The following is a 25,378-nucleotide window of genomic DNA, read 5'->3' on the forward strand; positions in this document are numbered from 1 at the left end:
TCAGTATTTACTCATGAAAGGGACATGCAGGACGCAGAAATTGGAACTGAGGGCGGAAACATGTTAGGGCATTTAGAGGTCATGGAGGATGTAGTGTTAGGTCTCCTAAGCAGTATTAAGGTGGATGTCCACAGGGCCCGATGGGATATACCCCAGGTTACTGAGGGAGGCGAGAGAGGAAATTGCTGGGGCCTTGACCAGTCTCTTTCTGTCCTCTTTGACCACGGGTGAGGTCCTGGATGACTGGCAAGTGGCTAATGTTGTTCCTCTATTTAAGAAAGGAACAAGGGAAAATCCGGGGAACTATAGACCGATGAGTCTCATGTCAGTTGCAGGGAAATTGCTGGAGAAAATTCTTAGAGATAGGATATACAAGCATCTGGAATCCAATGGCTTGATTAGGGAAACCCAGCATGACTTTGTGCGGGGCAAGTCGTGTCTTACCAATCTGTTTGACTTTTTCGACAAGGTGACGAGAGAAATTGATGAAGGTAGAGCTGTGGATGTCATCTATATGGACTTCAGTAAGGCATTTGACAAAGTCTCACATAATAGGTTAATCAAGAAAGCTTGAATGCATGGGGTCAGTGGAGAATTGGCTGTGTGGATCCAGAACTGGCTTGCTTGTAGAAAACAAAGGGTGGTGGTTGAAGGGACTTATTCGGGCTGGAGGCCTGTGAGTAGTGGTGTTCCACAGGGATCTGTGCTGGGATTTCTGCTGTTTGTGATGTACATAAATGATCTGGATGAGTATGTTGATGGATGGGTTAGTAAGTTTGCAAACGATACCAAGATTGGTGGAGTTATGAATAATGTAGAAGAATGGCGATGGATACAGTGTGATAGACATAAGCTGCAGATGTGGGCAGAGAAATGGCAGATAAAGTTTAACCCAAATAAATCTGATGTGTTGCACCTTGGTAGGACTAATGTCAAGAGGCAGTACACTCTGAAGGGCAAGACCATTAACTGTGTTGAAAAGCAGAGAGACCTTGGGGTGCAAATTCATGACTCATTGAAAGTGGCTACACAGGTAGACAGGGTGGTTAAGAAGGCTTTTGGAATGCTTGCATTTCTTAATTGGGGTATTGAGTATAGGAGTCAAGAAGTAATGATGCATCTCTATAGAACTCTGGTTCAGCCGCATTTAGAGTATTGCGTGCAATTCTGGTCACCTCACTATAGGAAGAATGTCGAGGCTTAAGAGAGGGTGCAGAGGAAGTTTACTAGGATGCTGCCTGGATTAGAGGGCATGTGCTATCAGGTGAGGCTGGACAAACTTGGGCTCTTTTCTCTGGAACGGCAGAGGCTGAGGGGTGATCTGTTGGAAGTGTATAAAATTATGAGGGGCATAGATAGGGTGGACAAGCAATATCTTTTTCCCATTATTGAGTGATCCAATACCAGAGGGCATGCATTTAAGGTGAGAGGGGGTAGGTTCAGAACAGACGTTGAGGGGTATGTTTTTTACTGAGAGAGTGGTGGATGCCTGGAATGCGTTGCCTGATAGGGTGGTGGAGGCAAAATCATTGGGGGCTTTTAAGAGGGGCTTGGATGGGCACATGAGTGAGAGGAAAATAGAGGGATATGGGCATTCTGTAGGTAGGAGGGAATAGCTATGTTGGCACAACATTGTGGGCTGAAGGGCCTGTTCAGTGCTGTACTGTTCTATGTTCTATTGTGTAAGCAGAAGGGATTAATTTAGTTGTGCATTTAATTACTAGTTTAATTAGTTCGGCACAACATTTTGGGCTGAAGGACCTGTTCCTGTACTGTTCTGTTCTATATTCTATGTAGGGATAATCCAGAAAACTACAAGCCAGTGAGCCTTACGTCAGTAGTGGGGAAATTATTGGAAAAAGTTCTAAAGGACAGGACTTATGTTCACTTTGAAAGGCAGGGACTGATTAAAGGGAGTCAACATAATTTTACGCCGGGGAAATCCTCCCTCACAAATCTAACTGAGTTTTTTGAGGAGGTAACTAAGAAAATTGATGAAAATAGGATAGTAGATGTGATCTACACAGACTTCAGCAATGGTTTTGACAAGGTCCTACATGATAGGCTGGTCCAGAAGTTAAAAAGGCATGGGATCCAAGGTGTGTTGGCAAACTGCTTCCAAATACACTTGGGGACAGGAGGCAGAGGACTGTTTTTCTGACTGGAAGTTTGTAACCAGTGGTGTACCACAGGGATCAGTGCAGGAATCTTTTTTGTTTGTCAATTCCAGCATAAGAATGAGGTGGTATGATAGCAAGTTTGCTGACATCAGAAAAATTGGGGGAATCGTAGACAGCAAAGAAGGTGGTCTGAGAATATAGAGGCTTGCAGGTCAATTTGGGTGGAGTGGTAGCAGATGGAATTTAATCCACATAATTGTGAAGTAATGCATTTGGGGATGTCAAATACTGGCTGGACATATACAGTAAATCACAGAGACTTTAGAAGTTTTGATGTGCAGATTGACCTTGGGGTGCAAGTTCATGGTTCCCTGTAAATGCCAACACAGGCAGATAGGGTAGTTGAGAAGGCATTTGGCATGCTTACCTTCATAGGCTGAGGCACTGAGTGTAAGAGTTGGGGTGTCATGTAACAGCTGTACAAAACATTGGTTAGGCTTCACTTGAAGTACTGTGTACAGTTCTGATTGCCACACTACAGGAAAGATGTGGTAGTATTAGAAGAGATTCACTCTGTTGCATGGAATATATGGCTGTAGTTACAAGGAGAGATTGGATAGGCTGGCTTTGTTCTCACTGGAGCATAGGAGGCTGAGAATTGATCTCAATAGGGTTCATAAGATTATGAGGGGCACATAGAGGTTAGATTATCAGTCTTTGTCCCAGTGTAGGGGAATCTAAAACAGGGACAAAGGTTTAAGGTAAGAGAGAAGAAATTTAAAAGAGATCTGAGGGATAAATTTTTCACACAGAGGATGGTGGTTATATGGAACAAGCTGCCAGAGGTGATAGTAGAGGCAGATACAATTACAATGTTTAAATGGCATTTGAACGGTTGGATATGAAAGGAGTAGAGTGATATGGGCAAAAGGAATATCATAGATAGGCATCACAGTCGGATGGACATTGGGCCATAGGCCCATTTGCTATGCTGTTCAGTTCCTTGACTGTGAGATGTAGTAAGAATGGGAAAATTTATGGACACCAAGATTGGATCAGTCACGATCCAACTGAATGATAGAGCCAACTCAAGCAGCTGAATGGCTTATTTCCATTCTTGTTCATGTATTCTTATGCATCTGAAATCAGTCAAAAACAGTAATGAAATAAATAAAACCCTGGGTCTTTTCTGGTCGAAGAAAACTCTGCTGCTAATTGCACATACTGGGTAACAATATGAAGAGCAGTTGGTGAGTATTTTAAAACTTCTTAGAATTATAAGAGGATTTGATAGGGAATCCTGAATTACAAGTCGTTGGTGAGGCCACACTTGGTGTACTATGTCCAGTTTTGGTCACCCTGTTATAGGAAAGACATGGTTAAACTGGAAAGAGTGCAGAAAAGATTAACGAGGATGTTGCCAGGACTAAAGTAAAAGGGAGAGGTTGGCCAGGCTAGGTCTTAATTCCTTGAAACGTAGGAGAATGAGGGGTGACTTTATAGAAGTGTTTAAAATTGAGAGGCATAGATAAGGTGGATGGTAACAGTCTTTTTCCCAGGGTAGGGGAAAAGACAGTTACCGTCCACCTTATCTATGCCTCTCATAAACTAAGGGGCATAGATTTAGGGTGAGAGGGGAAAGATTTAAAAGGGACCTGAGGGGTAACTTTTTCACGCACAGGGTGGTGAGTACATGGAATGAGCTGCCAGAGGAAGTTGTTGAGGCAGGTACAATAGAATCATTTAAGAAGCACTTGGATAGGTACATGCAGGCGGGGCTTAGAAGAATATGGGCCAAACGCAGGAAATTGGGATTAGCCGGGTGGGCACCTGGTCAGCATGGACTCGATGAGCTTAAGGGCCTGTATCCATGCTGTATTGCTCAATGACTCTACAATGCAATAATGGGTGCTATTGTGTGGCTTTGCACAATAAATGTTTTAAGTGTGGCGACTCACCGTCCAGTCGGGCGAACCGGCTCAGCAGTCGGGTCGCGCGGCGTCGGAGCGACGAGGCCCAAGATGGTGGCGGGCCTCGTCTTTCCGAGCGACGGGGAGAACCCGCGCGCGGGAAAGTCCTGATGACGTAGGACTTACGTCATTGCCGGTTGTTTTGGGCGGGAACATTCTCCCTTAAAGGGCCCGCGCAAGGCGGGAAAATAAACCAGTTCTGTTTGGCAATCCTCCGAGTAGAGTCTTGTTTTATTCCGCAGTAGCAACCGCTACATTGGTGACCCCGACGGTCCAAACGGCTTTTGGACCCGCGAAATGGACGACAGCGCAGCAGCCAAGGCAGTGACCCTCAAGCTGCCCACCTTTTGGACACTTCGGCCCAGCGTCTGGTTTGACCAGGCCGAAGCGCAATTCCACCTTCGGCAGATCACCTCCGACTCCACGAAGTACTACCATGTGGTTAGCTCTCTGGACCAGGAGACAGCCGCCCAGGTTGGAGACTTCATCCAGTCGCCTCTGGAGGAAGATAAGTACCTGGCTTTCAAAGACCTTTTGATCCGGACCTTCGGCCTCTCCCGTCGTGAGCGCACCGCCCGCCTGCTTCATCTGGATGGCCTGGGGGACAGATCCCCATCCGCCCTAATGAATGAGATGCTGGCATTGGCCGAGGGACACAAGCCATGCCTGATGTTCCAACAGGCCTTCCTCGAACAGCTCCCCGATGACATCCACTTGTTGTTAGCTGACGCCGACTTCAGCAACCCCCGTGAGGTGGCCGCCCGGGCAGATGTCCTGTGGAGGGCCAAGCGCGAGAGCGGTTCGTCCGTCAGTCAAATCACCAGGCTGCGAGCCCAACGCCCGCCTCGCCCGGCCCCAGCAACCAAGCAGCCACGCCCCAGGAACGCAGACGACGACACGGGTGACCAGCTGTGCTTCTACCATCAGAGGTGGGGTGCGGAGGCCCGTCGAAGCCACCCACCCTGCAAGTTTCAGGGAAACACCAGGGCCAGCCGCCGCTGATGGCTACGGCGGCTGGCCACCGACAGAGCCTCCTCTTCGTTCAGGACAAGAAATCTGGACGGCGTTTCCTTGTTGATACTGGAGCGGAGGTCAGTATTTTGCCTCCGACAGGCCGCGACACTCGTGACAGGCCACCAGGTCCTCTAATGAATGCCGCCAACGGTACAACGATACGGTCTTTCGGCACCCGTACGCTTCAATTACACTTTGGCGGCAGCCGTTTTACCTGGACCTTTACCCTTGCCACCGTCGCCCGACCACTCCTAGGAGCCGATTTCCTTCGGGCCCACAACCTGTTAATCGACCTGCGAAGGAAGCGGTTAGTCCACTCTAGCACTGTCCGGACCTATCCCCTGGGAGAAATCAGCCCACCAGCCCCGCGCCTGGACTCCATTTCCCTTTCTGGCGACGATTTCACCAAGCTCCTAGCCGAATTCCCATCGATTTTGGCACCTTCGTTTACAAATTCTAGGCCCACACATGGGGTACGACACCACATCATTACCACAGGGCCACCCCTTCATGCCCGAGCACGACGATTACCTCCAGACAAGCTCCACCTGGCAAAGGAAGAGTTCCGTCACATGGAGGAGCTGGGGATTGTTCGCAGGTCAGACAGCCCCTGGGCCTCCCCCCTGCACATGGTCCCCAAAGCCACCGGAGGGTGGAGGCCCTGCGGCGACTACCGCAGGCTGAATGACGCCACCACCCCGGACCGCTATCCCATCCCTCACATCCAGGACTTCGCAGCGAACTTACACGGGGCCCGCATCTTTTCCAAAGTGGACCTCGTTAGGGGATACCACCAAATCCCGGTCCATCCGGATGACGTCCCCAAAACTGCGATTATCACCCCATTCGGCCTGTTCGAATTCCTTCGGATGCCGTTTGGCCTTAAGAACGCCGCGCAGACCTTCCAGCGGCTGATGGACGCGATAGGCCGAGACCTGGACTTCGTGTTCATTTACTTGGACGACATACTGATCGCTAGCCGTAACCGCCAGGAACACCTTTCCCACCTCCGCCAGCTGTATTCCCGCCTCCGTGATTTCGGCCTCACGATCAACCCGTCCAAGTGCCAATTCGGACTTGACTCTATCGATTTCCTCGGCCACAAAATCACCAGCGACGGGGCAACACCCCTACCCGCCAAGGTGGATGCTATCCGCCATTTTGCCCGCCCCGACAAAGTCAAAGGCCTACAGGAATTCCTTGGGATGGTCAACTTTTACCATCGTTTCATCCCTGCAGCAGCCCGTATCATGCGCCCTCTGTTCTCGCTGCTGGCTGGTAAGGGCAAGGACATCACCTGGACTGACGAGGCTGCGGCTGCTTTTGTTAAGGCCAAAGACGCCCTGGCAGACGCCACGATGCTGGTACACCCCAGGACTGACGTCCCGACTGCCCTCACGGTAGACGCGTCCAACACCGCGGTGGGTGGGGTACTGGAACAGCTACTCGGCATTTTTCAGCAAGCACCTTAGACCGCCCGAACTGAAGTACAGCGCTTTTGATCGGGAACTTCTAGCGCTGTACCTGGCGGTCCGGCATTTCCGATACTTTCTAGAAGGCAGGCCTTTCACCGCTTTCACCGATCATAAGCCTCTGTCCTTTGCCTTCTCCAAAGTCTCCGATCCCTGGGCAGCTCGTCAGCAGAGACATTTATCCTACATTTCCGAGTTCACAACTGACATCCAACATGTCTCCGGAAAGGATAATGTTGTTGCTGATGCACTTTCCAGACCAACCATCCACAACCTATCCTTGGGTGTCGACTACACGGCCCTAGCTGATGCACAGCAAGCCGACGACGAACTGCCCAGCTACAGAACCGCAGTCTCGGGTCTGCAGCTCCGAGATTTCTTGGTTGGTCCAGGTCAGCGGACCCTACTTTGCGACGTTGCGACTGGTCAGCCCCGCCCTATAGTCCCTGCAGCCTGGCGGAGACGCGTTTTTGACTCGGTACATGGGTTGGCGCACCCGTCCATCAGATCTACTGTCCGACTGGTCGCCAGCAAGTTTGTCTGGCATGGCTTGCGCAAACAGGTCAGTGAGTGGGCCAGGACTTGTCCGCACTGCCAGACGTCAAAAATCCAGCGACACACCAAGGTCCCACCACAGCAGTTCGAGCCTACCTGTAGGAGGTTCGACCACATACACGTCGACCTCGTGGGCCCTCTGCCGGTTTCAAGAGGAGCCCGGTACCTCCTTACCATCGTGGACCAGTTCACGAGGTGACCTGAGGCAACCCCCCTGACTGACATCACAACTGATTCCTGCGCCCGGGCGCTGCTCACAACTTGGGTCTCACGTTTTGGCGTTCCAGCCCACATCACTTCAGACAGAGGCACTCAATTCACTTCCAGTCTCTGGGCTGCATTAGCGAACCTGCTAGGGACGCAGCTGCACACCACCACGGCCTACCATCCTCAATCAAACGGGTTGGTGGAACGTTTTCACCGCCATCTGAAATCGGCCTTGATGGCCCGCCTGAAGGGTCCTAACTGGGTTGACGAGCTGCCTTGGGTCCTGCTCGGCATACGCACTGCCCCCAAAGAAGACCTCCGCACTTCGTCAGCTGAGCTTGTATATGGGGCGCCACTAGTTGTCCCCGGGGATTTCATACCTGCCCTTCGAGACCAAGGGGAACAAGCCCCAGCAGTCCTACAAAGACTGCGCGAGAAGCTTGGCGCCTTGGCCCCGATTCCCACCTCATGGCACGGTCAAGCCCCATCCTGCCAGCCCAAGGAACTACGGGACTGTAAGTTTGTTTTCGTTCGCAGGGGCACACCTCAGGCGCCATTGCAACGACCATATGAGGGACCGTTCCGAGTCATACGGAATAACGGATCCACTTTTATTTTGGACATTGGAGGCAGGGAACAGGTTTTCACGGCGGACCGCCTCAAACCGGCCCATTTGGATCTGCAACAGCCTGGCGAGGTTGCCATGCCGCGACGCAGAGGCCGCTCCCCTAAGCGGCAGCTGGCACAGCCCATGGACCTTGGGGACTGTATCGCCGGTTCTGGGGGGGGGGGGGGGGGGTTGTGTGGCGACTCACCATCTAGTCGGGCGAACCGGCTCGGCAGTCGGGTCGCGCGGCGTCGGAGCGACGAGGCCCAAGATGGCGGCGGGCCTCGTCTTTCCGAGCGATGGGGAGAACCCGCGCGCGGGAAAGTCCTGATGACGTAGGACTTACGTCATTGCCGGTTGTTTTGGGCGGGAACATTCTCCCTTAAAGGGCCCGCGCAAGGCGGGAAAATAAACCAGTTCTGTTTGGCAATCCTCCGAGTAGAGTCTTGTTTTATTCCGCGGTAGCAACCGCTACATAAGCTTCAATATTCTCTAGGGCAATAAAGGAACATAATTTACACAACATTTCTGAAAAAGTGTTCTACTCAAAATATTAGGACAATCGTTCCATCTGTCTGTTGAGTATTTCTACTATTTACTGATATTTTCTGCAGAATATTCTTATTTGTTCTTTACGCATTTCTTCCTATTTTAATACAAGTTAACATAATGATAGTAGTCTTATAAGCTTCATGTCAGCTATTGCTAATTAAACAGTTTCAAGATTCTACAAGGATGGCAATTTCATTGACTTCAATTTGTCAAGAAATCTCTCTCTCAATTGAATACTCAATACAGAAGTTTAAATAGCAACTGTATATTTTGGATATCTTGTGGCATTCTTACCATGTAGGATTATGAAGCACAGGTCAAAATATTGACAGGAATATCCATATAATATTTCAAGATACTCCTCTTACATCACAAACTTATCCAGACACATATTCACAAGCACTTTCACAAAACATACAAAATATTACTCAAACCACATCCTCAACACACTTTACCCTTTCCTACATTACTTCACACTTTCACCTCTCCAATAACATTCTATTCCCTACACTCCCTACACAAATATCAAGCTCCCAAAGTCAGGATGATCAAAAACTTAAGATCCTTCATCTGGGAATAGGAAGAAGTCCATCCACATACCAGGTGGGGCTTCACAACTCAATGCCTCATCAGGCTGGAGAAGACCATCCTTTCTTTTCACTGGGGGGTGGGGTGGAGAGGTGTTGGTGAAGAGAAATCCAAGTCACCTCAAAACCCAAAGTTTAAATGAGTTTGCCAGGTCAACTCACTGTTTCTTTTTTAATTACTTCTTATCCTTCAACTCAACCTACAATAGGCCTCGTCACTACCATCTATGTTACTTAATCACCATAAACATGTTTTCAATATGATGCCCTTGCAGGATGTTATCCTGGTCCCTTCAACCTGTTTATTGGTATTAATTATCATACCATGGAGCCTGCACTCACAGGAAGCCAACTATGCAGGCAAATCCCAATGCCCAAGATACCACCTGCTTCTTAATGAAACAAAAGTAGATGAAATCATTTATTCACAAATACAGAATTTAGGTGAACTTGGTGATGATGCAAATTTGGAGTCATAGCAGAAATTTTCTGCAGCTGCTTGAAAAGTTCCTGCAGCGAGGAAGTTAAAATTCAACATGTCCTTGAACTCAATAAATGGTACGGACCACAAGAGACTTCCCCACAGAATGTCATACCTTCTTATCAGGTAGTTCCTCAGGATCAAGGATGATTTGCTTCCATTTTGGTTCTATGGGTTCTGAGATAGGACCAATCGGGGTAGTGAAAATTCTTCCACCAATGGAGGTGGCTGACAGGACAGGTAGATGAGTAGTTTGTGAGGTGGTGTACTTCTTCTGCTTTTACACTGAGCTTCTATGCGCTCCTGACAAATGGACCCAAGCTTCTCAGTATCACGTCGAATGCTCTTTCTTCATTTTAAATGGCGATGGAACAGGGATTCCCAGGAAGTCAGTGGGGATATTGCATTTGTCAGGGAGGCTTTGAGAATAATTTTAAATCTCTTTCTCTGTCCATCTGGTGATTTCTTACCATGACAGTGGTACCATTCAGAATAGACTGTATATTTTGGGAGTCTGGTATCATGGATGAGCCAACAGAGCCCACTGACTGTCATTACATAGAACAGTAGAATATAGAAGAGTACGCTACAGGAACAGGTCTTTCAGCCCACGATGTCTGTGCCAAGCATGATACCAAATTAAACGAATCCCTTCTGCCTGCACATGCTCCATATCCCTCCATTCCTGCATATTCATGTGTCTATCTAAAAGCCTCTTGAATGCCACTATCATATCTGCTTCCATCACTACCATCCCTAGCAGCGTGTTCAAGGCACCTGCTACTAAAAAACTTGCCCTGCACAACCCCTTTCAACTTTACCCCTCACATCTTAAAGCTATGCCCTCTCATACTCAACACTTCTACCCTGGGAAAAAGATTCTGGCTATTTACCCTACCTATGCCTCTTATAATTTTATATACTTTTATCAGTTCCCCCCTCAGCCTCCAACGCTCTAGAGAAACCAATCCAAGTTTGTCCAACCTCTCCTTATACCTAATAACTCTAATCAAGGTAACATCCTGGTAAATCTCTTCTGAACCCTCCACATCCTTCCTGTAATGGGGCAACAAGAACTGCTTGCAATACTCTAAGTGCAGCCTAACCAAAGTTTTGTACAGCTGCAACATGACTTTGTGACTCTTATACTCTATGCAACTAGCGATGAAGGCAAGCATGCCAATATGCCTTCTTTACCACTATCTACTCATGTTGTCACTTTCAATGTTATTTGGGAAGTCGAAGGTGTATAGAATCATGAGGGGCATAGATAGGGATGGACTTGAAGGTATGGATATTAGGGCCTCTCTTGGTATTGGGATCTTGGCCTGACAGAAGATGCCGATGTTGTTTTGCTTATCTTTCAAGTGGATCTGGAGGCTTTTTGCTGAGGCTGTCCTGGTGGTATCTTTGCTGTGGTTTAAGGTTCTTAGTTTTGGCAGTCAAAGTCTCAGGTGCACACAGGAGGGCAAGAATCACGGTTGCCATGTAGTACACAAGCTTTGAACCATGTCTGACAACATCTGAGCATGCCATAGATCTCACTTATGACATCCTTGCAAAATCTGGGCCTGCAAATACATTGCTCGGCAGAGAGGACCAGGAAGAATGTGGTGTTGGTAAAGACTGAGGGAGTAGCCAATGAGAGCAAGTTTAAACATCAGGATAGAGAGGAGCCCAGTAAAGGGAGAGGAAAGTCCATTGGTTTAAACTGCATTTATTTCAATGCAAGACGTTTAGCAGGTAAGGCAGATGAACTCAGGGCACGGATTAGCTCTGGGAACTAGGCTATCATAGCCATAACAGAAACATGGCTGAAGGAAGGACAGGACTGGCAGCTCAATGTTCCAGGATATAGATGCTATAGGTATGACAGAGGTGCAGGTAAGAGTTGCCTTCTTGGTGAAAGAGGATACAACAACAGCCCTGAGAGAGAATGATCTTGGGGGATCATCCAGGAAGGCCATATGGGTAGAACTTAGAAAAGAGGAGGGGATGTCACTCTGATGGGATTGTATTATAGCCTCCCCAATTGTCAGTGGGAATTAGAGGAGCAGATATGAAAACAGATTGCAGCTAGTTGTAAACATGATAGGGTAGTATTAGTGGGAGATTTTAATAGTGTAAAAGGCTTGGACAGAGAGAAATTTGTGAAATGTGTCCAAGAAAGCTCCCTTTATCAATATATGGACCTACAAGAAAGGATATGACACTGGACCTCCTCCTGGGGAATTAGGTAGGCAAGTGGAAGAAGTGTCTGTCAGCGAGCACATTGGGTCCAGTGACCAGAATTCTATTAGTTTTAAATAGTCATGGAGAAGGATACCATCGGTTCACAAGTCAGGGCCCTGAACTGGGGCAGAGCAAATTTTGCAGCCATTACGCGGGATCTTGTAGAGATTGATTGGCTGAGAGTGTTAGCAGGGAAAAAGGAGCGTCAGTCAAGTAGGAGGCTTTTAAAAGTGTGATGTCAAGAGTTTCTGGCCTGCATGTTCCTGTTAGGGTGAAGGGCAGGGCTGGTAGGTTTCAGGAACCCTGGTTGACGAGAGATATTGAGGAACACATATTGAGGCTTTGGTTAAGAAAAAGAGGGAGGCATACACTGCACATAAGCAATTGGGAACTAGTGAATCGCTTGATGGCTACAAGAAGTGTAGGAGTGCACGAGAGAGAAGTTAGAAGGGCAAAGACATAAAAATGTACAAATTACAAAAGTAAATAAATAGTGCAAAATAAAAAGGAATAGTGTTCATAGCTAGTGTTGCTAGTGTTCATAGCTTCATGGATCGTTCAGAAATCTGATGGCAGAGGCGAAGAAGCTGTTCCTGAATCATTGAGTTCGTGTCTTCAGGCTCCTGTACTTCCTCCCTGATGGTAGTAATGAGAAGAGGGCATGTGAGGGAGAGTCCCTAATGATGGATGGTAAGATGGTGAGAGTCCCTAATTATGGATGCTATCTAACTGAGGCACTGCCTCTTTAAGATGTCCTCGATGGTGGGGAGGGTAGTGTCCGTGATGGAGCTGACTGAGTCTATAGCCCTCTGCAGACTCTTGTGATCCTGTGCATGGAGGCTCCATACCAGGCTGTGATGCAACTCCACCATACATCTATAGAAATTTGTAAGAGTCTTTTGGTGACACAATAAATCTTTTCAAACTCTTAACAGAGTAGAGCCACTTCTTCATGATTGTATCAATGTGCTGGGCCCAGGATAGATCTTCTGAGATGTTGATGCCCAGGAACTTGAAGCTGCTCACCCTTTCCACTGCTGACCCTTCAATGAGGACTGGTCTGTGTTCTCCGGACTTCCCCTTCCTGAAGTCCACAATCAGTTCCTTGGACTTGCTGATGTTGAGTGTGGGGTTGTTGTTGCAACACCACTCAACCAGCCAATCTACTCACTCCTGTAAGCCTCTTCATTGCCATCACCAGATAAGAGCTGGGATCGTCTACTGAGTCAGTGTGGGTGGAAGTCAGAAACAGGAAGGGAGCAATCACTCTTTTGGGAGCATTCTATAGCCACTGGGACACTGAGGAGCAGATAAGCAGGTAGATTTTGGAAAGGTGCAAAAATAACAAGGTTGTTGTCATGGGTACTTCAACTTCCCCAAGTTTGCACCTCCTTAATGTAAAAGGTTTAGGTGGGGCAGAATTTGTTGGTGTGTCCAGGAAGGATTCCTGGCACAATATGTGAACAGGCCAACTAGAGGAGAGGCCATACTGGATCTTGTACTAGGCAATGAACCTGGTCAGGTGACAGAACTCTTGGTGGGCAAGCATTTCGAAGACAGTGACCACAACCCTCTGACCTTTGGCATAGCCACGGACAAGGATAGGAACAGATGATATGGGAAACTTTTTAACTGGGGGAGGGCTAAATATGATGGTATTAGGCAGGAACTTGGGAGCATAAATTGGGAACAGAAGTTCTCAGGGAAATGCATAGCAGAAATGTGGAGGTTGTTTAGGGAACACGCGTGGGGTTCTGGATAGGTTTGTCCCACTGGAACAGGGAAAGGATGGTAGGGTAAAGGAACCATGGTTGACAAGCGAGATTAAATATTTAGTCAAGAGGAAGAAGAAAGCATACTTAAGGTTTAGGAAGCAAAAATCAGGAAGGGCTCCTGAGAATTAAATAAGGTAGCCAGGAAGGAGCTTAAGAAGGGACTTAGAAGAGCTAGAAGGGGACATGAGAAGGCCTTAGCGAGAGGAATTTAGGGAAACCCCAAGGCATTCTACATATATGTGAAGAACAGGAGGATGACTAGAATGAAGTAAGGACCGCTCAGGAATAAAGGGGGAAACATGTGCCTCGAGGCGGAGGAGGTAGGGAATGACCTTAATGAATACTTTGCTTCAGTGTTCATTAGGGAGGGGGGCTTTGACGAATGTCAGGTCAGCGTAAAACAGGCTAATGTGCTGGAGCATGTTGAGGTTAAGAAAGAGGTAGTGTTGGAGCTTCTGAAAAACATTAGGATAGATACGTCCCTGGACCCGGACGGGATATACCCCAGGTAACTACAGGAAGCGAGGGAAAACATTACTGGGGCGTTGACAACGATATTTGCACCCTCCCTGGCCACGAGTGGTACCAGTGGGGACTGGAGGATGGAAAATGTTGTTCGGTTGTTCAAGAAAGGTAATAGCGATAATCCTGGGAATTATTGACCAGTGAGTCTTGCATCAGTAGTGGGCAAGCTATTGGAGAGGATTCTTAGGGACAGGACTTACAAGCATTTGGAGAAGCATAGTCTTATTAGGGATAGTCAGCATGGCTTTGTGAGGGGCAGGTCATGCCTCATCAGCCTAAATGAGTTTTTCAAGGAGGAGACAAAACAAATTGATGAAGGTAGAGCGGTGGATGTGGTAAGGCATTTGACAAGGTTCCCCATGGTAGGCTCATCCAGAAAATCATGAGGCACGGGATCCATGGAAACCCGGCTACATGGATTCGGAATTGGCCTGCCCACAGAAGGCAGAGGTTGGTACTAGATGGAGCCTATTCTGCCTGAAGGTCAGTGACTAGTGGTGTTCCGCAATGATCTGTTCTGGGACCCCTGTTCTTAGTGATTTTTATAAATGACAGATGACGAAGTGACGGGATGGATTAGTAAGTTTGCAGATGGCACAAAGGTTAGAGGTGTTGTGGATAGTGTAGAAGGTTGTCATTGGTTACAATGGGATGCAGAGTTGGGTGGAGAAATGGCAGATGGAGTTCAATCCGGGAAAATGTGAAGTGATACACTTTGGAAGAGTGAACTTGAAGGCAGAGTACAAGGTTAATGGCAGGATTCTTAGCAGTGTGGAGGAACAGAGAGATCTTAGCGTCCATATCCGTAGATCCCTCAGTGTTGCCGCACAAGTTGATAGAGTGGTTAAGAAGGCGTATGGTGCGCTGGCCTTCATTAGTCGGAGGATTGAGTTCAAGAACCACGAGGTAGTGTTGCAGCTCTATAGAACTCTGCTTAGACCACACTTAGAGTATTGTGTTCTGTTCTGCTCACCTCATTTTAGGAAGGATGTGGAAGCTTTAGAGAGGGTGTGGAGATTTACCAGGATGCTGCCTGGATTAGAGAACATGTCTTATGAGGAAAAGTTGAGCTTGCTTGGGCTTTTCTCTTTGGAGTGATGCAGACTGAGGCGACTTGATAGAGGTGTATAAGATAATGAGGGGCATAGATCGAGTAGACAGCCAACACCTTTTTCCCAGGGTGGCAATGGCCACTACCAGAGGACATCAGTTTAAGGTCAGAGGAGGAAAATTTAGGGGAGATGTCAGAGGTAGCTTTTTAACACAGAGAGTGGTGGGTTCCTGGAATCTACTGCCGGGGCCGATGGTAGACGCTGATACAAGAGGGAAATTTAAAAGACTCTTAGATAGCCACATGGATGTAAGAAAAATGGAGGGTTATGGGCTGTGTAGGAGGAAGGGTTAGATTGATCATGGAGTAGGTTTATTTAGGTTGGTACAACATTGTGGGCCAAAGGGCCAATGCTGTACTGTTCTATGTTCTAAGTACCATGCTGTCTTGTTCAATGTTCTAAGTTACAGTATATTGCAGTTATATAAGATGTTGGTGAGGCCTCACTTGGAGTATTGTGTACAGTTTTGGTCACCCTGTTATAGAAAAGTTGTTATTAAATAAGAAAGAGTGCAGAAAAGATTTATCAGGATGTTACCTGGATCTGGGGACCTCAGCTGCAAGGAGAGGTTGCATAGATTAGGAATTTATTCTCTGCAATTTAGGAGATTTAGGGGTGACTTGATAGAGGTGCATAAGATCATGAGGGGTATAGATGGAGTGAAAGCACAGTCTTTTCTCAAGGAGGTGGTGCTAAAAACAAAAGGGCAGATGGTAGTAGCTCGCTGGGCAACACAGCCAGCATGGACGAGTTAGGCCGAAGGGCCTGTTTCCATGCTGTTAGACTCTATGACTCTGTGATTAGATCTCATGGGTTGTTAATTTTGTGTGTTCAAATGCAACTTTGAAGAAGACTTGCAGATCCAGTTTTGTTACAAACAATTTAATTTAAAATGTTAGTATTGAAATAAATGTACTGCCTATAGTTTACCAGTAGATGGCAGTTGTTTTTAAAGAATGAACTAAGCAAGTCATTGTACTTTCTCGAGTAAAAAAAACAAAATCTCAGGTTACCTTCAGCTATGATTTTGATACTTCAAAAGCAGCAGATTTAATGACATAAATTTGCAATTTCACAGCAGATGGAAGTTAACAAATTGGTTGGTTCAACAGATTGGAAAAGTATGATAAAGTAAAAGGCAAGGAGAGCGCTGGAGAGGTTACTGAAGTCTCCAGAATAAAAAAATCAGGACAAAGTTTAGAAAGGGATAAGAATTTAACTTCAGGTAACATGGAGACCAATTTGAGAAGGGGGGTGGTGAATACAGGACTGAAGGTGTTATATTTGAATGCAGCAGTATACAAAACAAGGTTGATGAGCTTATAGCGCAGTTAGAAATTGGCAAGTACGATGTGTGGGCATCACAGAGTTGTGGCTGAAAGAAGATCACAGCTTGGAGCTAAAAATCCAAGATACACATCCTATCGAAAAACCAGGCAGGTGGGCAGAGCAGGTGGGGTGGCTCTGTTGGTAAAAAAAATACTTAGCAAGGAGTGACATAGCATCAGAAGATGCTTAATCCTTGTGGGTAGAGTTAAGAAACTGCAAGAAGCTAGGGGATTGGGAAGCTTTTAAAAACTAACAGAAGGCAACTAAAAAAGCAATAAGAGGAGAAAAGATGTAATATGAATGTAAGATAGCCAATAATATAAAAGAGGATACCAAAAGTTTTTCAGATATATGAAGAGTAAAAGAGAGGCAAGAGTGGACATTGCATCACTGGAAAAAGATGCTGGAGATGCAATAATGGGGAACGAAGAAATGGCGAATGGAAGACACCAGCAAAATGCCAGAAATTCAAGAGAGTCAGGGGCAGAAGTCAGTGTGGCCACTATTACTAAGTAGAAGGTGCTTGGCAAGCTGAAAGGTCTGAAGGTGAGTAAGTTAACTGGACTGGATGGACTGCACTCAAGGGTCTGAAAGAGGGAGCTGAAGATATTGTGATAAGATAAGGTAAGATAAGATATCTTTATTAGTCACATGTACATCGAAACACACAGTGAAATATATCTTTTTGCGTAGTGTTCTGGGGGGCAGCCCGCAAGTGTCGCCAAGCTTCCGGCACCAACACAGCATGCCACAACTTCCTAACCTGTATGTCTTTGGAATGTGGGAGGAAACCGAAGCACCCGGAGGAAACCCACGCAGACATGGGGAGAATGTACAAACTCCTTACAGACACGATAACCGCTACACTACTGTGTCTGCCCTATGGAGGCAGTAGTAGTGATCTTTCAAGAATCACTAGAGTCAAGAATGGTTCCAGGGACTGGAAAATCATAAATGTCACTCCACTCTTTAAGAAGGGAGGGACGCAAAAGGCAGGAAATTATAGGCTGGTTAGCCTGACTTCAGTGGTAGGTAAGATTTTAGAGTCCATTATTAAGGATGAAGTTTCAGGGTACTTGGAAGCACATGATAAAATAGGCCAAAGTCAGCATGGTTTCCTTGGGAGGAGATCTTGCCTGACAAATCTGTTGGAATTATTTGAGGAAATAACAGGCAGGGTAGACAAAGGAGAGTCAGTGGATTTTGCTTACCTGGATTTTCAGAAGGCCTTTGACAAGGTGCCACACATGAGGCTGCTAAACAAGATAGGAGCCCACGGTATTAAAGGAAAGTACTAGCATGGATAAAAGATTGGTTGATTGGCAGAAGGCAAAGAATGGGAATAAAGGGGACCTTTTCTGGTTGACTGCCAGTGACTAGTGGTGTTCCTCAGGGGTTGGTGTTGGGTCCACGACTTTTCACATTATATGTTAATGATCTGGATGACAGAATTGATGGTTTTGTGGCCAAGTTTGCAGATGATACAAAGATAGGTGAAGGGGCAGGTGGTGCTGAGGAAGCAAGAGACTTGGATAGGTTGGGAAAATGGACATAGTAGTGGCAAATGGAAGTGTATGGTCACGCACTTCGGCAGAAGGAATAAAGGCATAAACTATTTTCTAAACGGGGATATAATTCAGAAATCAGAGGTGCAAAGGGACTTGGGAGTCTTCGTGCAGGATTCCCTGAAGGTTAACTTGCAGGTTGACTCGGTACTAAGGGAGGGAAATGTACTGTTAGCATTCATTTTGAGAGGACTAGAATAGCAAGGATGTAATGCTGAGGCTTTATAAGGCATTGGTCAGACCACATTTGGAGTATTGTGAGCAGTTTTGGGCCCCACATCTAAGGAAGGATGTGCTGGCATTGGAGAGGGTCCAGAGGAGGTTTACAAGAATGAACCCCAGAATGAAAGGGTTAACACATGAGGAGCGTTTGATGGCCCTGGGCCTGTACTCACTGGAATTGTGAAGAATGATATTGATATTTAGATATTTATTTATTAGTCACATGTACATTGAAACACACAGTGAAATGCGTCTTTTTGTGCTATTGAGAATGTGCTCGGGGGGCATGAGGGGGGATCTCATTGAAACCTACCAAGTATTGAAAGGCCTGGATAGAGGATGTTTCCAATAGTGGGAGAGTTTGGGACCAGAGGGCACAGCCTCAGAAGAAAAGGATGTCCCTTTAGAACTGAGCGAGGAGGAATTTCTTTAGCCAGAGGGTGTAATAGATTGCCACAGACGGCTGTGGAGGCCACATCATTTGGTACATTTAAAGCGGAGGTTGATCGGTTATTGATTAGTAAGGGTGTCAAAGGTTATGGGGAGAAGGCAGGAGAATAAGGTTCAGAGGGAAAAATAAATCAGCCATGATCGAATGGCGAAGCAGACTCGATGAGCTGAATGGCCTAGTTTTGCTCCTGTGTCTTATGGTCTTAAACATGAGGTGCTGAATTGGAAATTATGCATTTTGGAAGGAACAATGACATAATGTAACTATATAGTTATATAATTTTAAAGGGATGAAGCAACAAAGAGAACCAAGGCTAAACATGACACACCACATAGAAAGATGAAATTATATAGGAAACCCAGTTTCATATGAGTCCATGGGGGAACAATCTTCACATGTGCCAAATCTGCAATAAGATACCACTTCAACCACTGTTCCCTGCCTCCTTCCCTTACACACATTACTTAGCACCTCTTCCTCCTCTCCTCTCATCCATCCCCCACCTCTTTCCTTGCAACAAAGCTGGAAGGCCAACCTGCAAAACAAGCTCTCATTCATTAGTACACTGGAGAAGAATCCATTGTTTTCTGCCACGGTGGTACCCCAACAAATAGAAGGATGTTGATGCAATAAATATTTATTGTGGTGGAAACTAGGGATATAGGATAATTAGAAATAGAAAGAGAGATAACATGAAGAGAATTTTTATTGTGCATAATTATAAAAGGTGATAGATTGGATAAAATACTTGAGGATGTGAAAATTTCAGAGTTTTGGAGAAAAACCAGGAAAGGTTCTCTTCTCATTACTTCCATCAGGGAGGAGGTACAGGAGCCTGAAGACCCACACTCAGTGTTTTAGGAATAGCTTCTTCCCCTCCACCATCATATTCCTGAACGGTCCATGAACACTACCTCGTTATTCCTCTTTCACAGTATTTTTTTGTGCAAGTTGTAGTAATTTTTATGTCTTGCGCTGCACTGCTGCCGCAAAACAACAAATTTCACGACATAAGTCAGTGATAATAAACCTGATTCTGGTTCTGAACCTCACTCTCCCCACAATGGCATACTTACTAGAATAATTATCCAAAGTCTGAAATTAATAATTTCAAAAACATATCAAACTTTCCAAAGCAGCAAGTAATATATTTTATGCAGTTTTTTGAAAATCTGGACATCAAGAGCTAACATCAGTAGAAGTAATCATTATTGGATGGCCAGACCTTCAGAAAATCTACAACATTTTCATTTCATTGTTATTAAGGGATTGAGCGAGCTAGGGCTTTTCTCTTTGGAGTGAAGGAGAATGAAAGGTGACCTTATAGAGGTGTACAAGGTGATAAGTACAAGATACAAGATACATCGATCGAGTGGGCAGCCAGAGACATTTTTCCAGGGTGGAAATGGCTAACACAAGGAGGCATACTTATAAGGTGATTCGAGGAAAGTACAGGGGGGATATCAGAGGTAAGTTTTTTTTTTACACAGAGTGTGGTGAGTGCATGGAACGCACTGCCAGGGGTGCTGATAGAGGCAGATACAATTGGGACATTTAAGAGACCCTTGGATAGGCACATGGATGATAGGAAAATGGAGGTGTATTTGGGAGGGAATGGTTAGATTGATCTTCAAGTAGAGTGGGCCGAAGGGCCTGTGCTATGCCTTAATGTTCTATGTTCTGTGATTGGAATCTGGACACATTCCATTAAGGGCAGATAATTTTGTGCCTTGACAATGAGGATGAAAATCTACCTCTAATGTTTTCATGCAGCATTTGATCATTTGTGCCACAAGAACAAGATACCTAATATCAAGAGTACTTACATCAAATTCATTCAAAGCTGCAGCAAGTTCCCCAATGCCAACCTGCCCATGTTTGTCATCAGCCATTGAAGTGGATTGGGCTGCATTTGAAATTCCAGCAATAGCCTCCTGAACTTGTTTGAAGACATAATCACGGTTGGCTCTGGTGGCAGCCACATCAGGATGTCGGAGGAATGCTTGGGAAGCAGTGTACAGCATTGTAGCATTCTTCTTCAAAGCACCTCGAGCAGCTGCCATTTCATCCCTGCAGTGGAGATCTTTCAGCTCCTGCAATTGGAAACATGCAAGACAAACAAAGGCCAGAATTTCATTAGGACAGCTCACCAAACTATTAAGCTTGCTCTTAGATTAAACAGTTTCTCTAGACAGCTTCAACCTAAATTGATGAGGTCTGCACTTCCACTTGTAATCCCAACAGATATACTTTGAATGACAATGAACCCACAGCTCCAGGCATCCATAACCATTCAAAATATTAAAGATGAAACACTTACACTTTGAACACAATAAATAAATACTATTTAAACATCAGGAAACGCTTATACACAATTACATGCTTTTAACTTAATCCATCTATTCAAATATCATAAGTTACCTGAAACGTACCTCCCTCCTTACCAGCCATTCCTCTCCAATGAAATAGAGTTGTTGAATCCATACAAAGTTGAAACGTGGACATGGACAGATTACCCAGTTTAACTGCTGGGAAATGGCAGGAGGGTTGCACTCTGCCACTTGAGAGAAGTCCATCATTGCAAGACAAAGAGTTGCCATTACATTTGTGGTTTCCTAATCTTCTGGGACTTTTCCTTTTGGAAGATCATAACCATTCCATCTATTATCTCTGCAGCCACTTTTGTTTTAAAATTTAGGATGCAGCCCATCTAATCCAACAGACGTGTTGGCATTTAGTCCTGTTAGCACTTCTTTTCTCTAACAATAATGATTAGTTTGTGTCTATCCATCCCTTTTGCCCCCTGATTTTCTATTGTTGATATGGTTTAATGTCATTGACTACAAAAACAGATATAAAATATTTGCACTAAGTTTTCACTGTTTATTTCCCATTATTAATTTCTCACCTTCATCTCTAAAGAAATGACATTTACTTTAACCTTTCTCTTCCTTTCTATACACTTGTAGAAACTATTTTTATAGCTTCAAGCTAGTTTCCTCTTCTAATCTATTTACACCCTCTTTATTACCTTTTTAGATATTTTTCAGAAATTTTTCAATCTTCTGAAAAACCGGTGACCTCCATAATCTCTCTTCCTGGTATGCAGGGTTAAAACTATGACTTTTAAGTTTATAAAGGATAATTTGTAAAGACTTTTTGTTTAATGGGTACTGTGATTCCCATGGACAATAGGCTGAATACCTTCAGAAAAATTCCAAATAAAAAACACATTCTCTCCCAGATCAACCAATAGCAAAGCCTCATTTATTGTAATCTTGACAGTAGAGAAATAGGCCATTCAACCTGATAAATATATGCCTATAGTTGGCTGTATCTTTGTTGGATATGTAGAATAATCCTTTTATCAGTCCAATTCAGGCTCTCACTATCAAATCTGCTTCTATTATACTAACGACGACATTGTTGTTTCATGCACATGTACAGAACTTGAACATTTCAATAATTTTGCTGCCAATTTTCACCCTGCACTCAGTTTCACATGGTCCATTTCCTTCTCTTTCCCAACATTTCTACCTCCATCTTAGGGAATGGGTTTGCAACCGATATCCATTAGAAGCCCACCAACTCACTCAGCCATCTTAACTACACCTCTTTCTACCCCACTTCCATTCTATCACCCCGTTTCTTCATCTTTCCACATCAGTGCCTCTATAATACCTTATTTCTCTTCTTAACCTATGGCTTCTCCTCCATTGTTGACAGAGCTCTGAATCACACTTCCTCTATTGCCCACACATCTGTTCTCACCCACCCTCCCCCCAGCCAGAACAAGAATAGGGTTCCCTTGTTTTCACTTTCCAATTTGCCAGCCTCCACATTGAACAAATCATCATGCAATGTTCACAATCCCTCCTCATAATTATATTTGTCAAGTCCTGCAAATTTCTCATAAATCCCCACTCCAGTGTTCTGGTATGACCTAACTGATATTTTAAACTTTTCTGGCAAGAATTCCTTTTTCTTGTATTCACTGCCTCGATCAATAAAGGTAAGGGTCCCATATGATTTCCTAACTACCTTAAGGTTTTGGTAATTCTTTTCATTGTAGAATTCTGTGACGGTTTGTATAATTACACCAAACTACTGCATGACAGTATCAGACCATTGCTTGAAGCTGAAAATCTGTTCTGTTATTGAAAAAGGAAGTACAGTGCAGAAGTGGTCTCCAATATAAGAAAGTCATTAATAAGTCCAAAAGAAAATTGAGGAGAAGTTGCTTTACTCAGAGCAGGATTAGAATGTGGAATTCTTTACTAAAGGGAGTGACTCCAAGGAGAAGCCAGGTAAGCACACCACGGAGAAAGAATACAAGCACATGTTGATACTGTTAGATAAGAGGATAGGAGGAAACGGATAAGTGTACATTTGGTCAAATGGCCTCTTTTTGGCCTGTAATTATTTGTAAAAGAACAAGAATTAAAGTTGATTCATGCCACTAACTAATTTAATGCATTAATGTGTTTTTTTCCAAACTGGTATGTTTCATCTGGTTTGATCTTCCCTGCGTTTTTTTCACTGTGAGTACCGAAACTTTTATAAAACTGTTAGCATTTGGCTATTTTCAGCAAATATGCATAACTTGCAAAGTGAATACAAAGGTTTTTGTCTTACCTGCTGTCTTCTAGCAGCCACATAATTGAGCTTAACCATTTCCTTCCCAAATTCCTTGAAGCGACTTGCCAGATCTTGCTCATTGGTTGCATTCTTAACAGCATCCAGAGATTCCTCCACCTATGCGTTTAGTAATATGTATTACAATTAATTTCCAAACTTGAGCCACATTTTTAAAACTGCAAATTTTAAACAAAGAGTTAAGACTGAATATTTCAGCAAAATTTGATCAAAATTCATAGAGACCCAAATACAATTTGTGATTTTATATAAACGTACCCTTAAATTAAATGGCAAGGAAAAATAAATGTAATTTTGTCAACAGTTAATTTCAGTAATATATCTATACAGTATGTTAATTTTCTAAAATCTGACTAGTTTTTCTCTAAATTGGTTAGTAAGCTAATATCTTACAATTTTCAAATGAGTTAAAAGCCTCATGACATCCGCCATGTCAGCCAGGATCAGCAGGCGGGTTACCCCAGATAGCAGAGCACGAGCTGCCCGCACCATGGTTCCACGCTTTACAGAAGAACAGGGATCTTCTGCAAACTCTGCAGATGCAATTCTCATTGATTCTCCTATCGAGAAGAAGTAGAAATGTGATAGTAACAAATGAATTGCTTTTTTGAGCATCATTTTAATTCAGATCTGCACACATCTTAAAAATTTGTAATCTTCTCAGTTTTACATTTGGGCCAGAATTTACTGTTCAAAATAGAATAAAGCTAATAGTGCACTTAATTATTTTTGCACAGATCACCCAGCAAATTCAGATGAGGATAGATTCATGATTAAAGTGTGGCATTCCAACAATGACTTCATTAGAAAGTTCTACTTCATTCTTCAACTTAGCATTTACATACCTTGAATGGCTTGAGTACCTTATCTAAACATTCTGCAGAAAATTAGAGTGTGCATTTTAGATGAAGTTCCCTTTTTATTCATTTATTGTTTTAGTTACTATCAAATAACCATTCTGGTGCATTAAAAAGTAACTCTAACAAACAATAAGTCGCACTCCATCAGCTTTCATTTGCAATTGTATTCTTGCTTTTCTGAGATTTTTTAACACCATCCCCTTTTCCTTCTCTATTTTGGCTTTTTTTGCATCTAGTTTGCAATATTGTCTCATGAATTCACTATTCCAACTTAGACTTCCGGTACAAACTTTATGCTGTTGATTTCATATTACTTCAATCTGATTGACTGCTTGCACTCTTCACAGATCGTAGATGCCCTGTAGAGAGCATATGCTCCTCCAGCTTAACATTTACAGCATCCTCTCCTTACCCTACTTCTGTGCCCGATGGTTTTATGCACCTCTGCTACGCAGACAAAAATTCTTACCACTTATACCATCTATGCCCCTTATAATTTTGCACAGCTCAATATGGTACCCCCTCAGTCTCCTCCATTCCAAGGAAAACAAACCCAGCCTGTCCAGTCTCTTGTAACTAAAACACTCCATCCCAGAGAAAGATCACCTTTGCACCCTCTCCAGTGCAACTCTGTCCTTCCTATAATGCAGCGACCGGAAGTAAATATAGTACTTTAGCTGTGGCCAACGATTTATACAGTTATACTATAATCTCATTGCTCTTACATTCTACGTCCAGCTAATGAAGGCAAGTATCCTGTATGCCTTCAGCACCACCTCTGTTCCTTCCTTTAGGGATTGTTCAACTTGCATACCACTGTTCCTCAATATTCCCAAGGCCCCTATAATTCATTTTGTGTGTCTCTGCCTTATTAGTCCTCCCAAAATGCATCATCTCACCATTATCAGGATTAAATTTCATCTGCCATTGCTCTGCCCATTTTACCAACTCATCAATATCATCTTGTAGACGAAGACTGCCATCCTCACTATTAACACCACCATCACCAATTTTTGTGTCATCAGCAAACTTACTGATCATACCTCCTGTTACGGACTCAGTGAAAGTCCCTTTAAGATAGAGAGT

The 25,378-nt window shown here is 44.6% G+C and overlaps 1 protein-coding gene across 3 annotated transcripts in view; it reads right to left on the bottom strand.

Moving 5' to 3' along the window:
- ctnna2 (catenin (cadherin-associated protein), alpha 2) overlaps positions 1-25,378 on the bottom strand; it is a 1,078,855-nt gene that overhangs the window by 945,237 nt on the left and 108,240 nt on the right. For all 3 annotated transcript variants that reach the window (XM_052033367.1, XM_052033351.1, XM_052033359.1), the window contains exons 4-6: positions 23,826-23,992; positions 23,412-23,531; positions 20,603-20,869 (exon numbers count right to left, since the gene is read on the bottom strand). In XM_052033367.1, the coding sequence (XP_051889327.1) occupies positions 20,603-20,869; positions 23,412-23,531; positions 23,826-23,992 (554 nt within the window). The remainder of the gene's footprint in view (positions 1-20,602; positions 20,870-23,411; positions 23,532-23,825; positions 23,993-25,378) is intronic.

This window comes from Pristis pectinata, chromosome 2 (genome assembly GCF_009764475.1).
Source record: "Pristis pectinata isolate sPriPec2 chromosome 2, sPriPec2.1.pri, whole genome shotgun sequence".
NCBI classification, from domain to species: Eukaryota; Metazoa; Chordata; class Chondrichthyes; order Rhinopristiformes; family Pristidae; genus Pristis; species Pristis pectinata.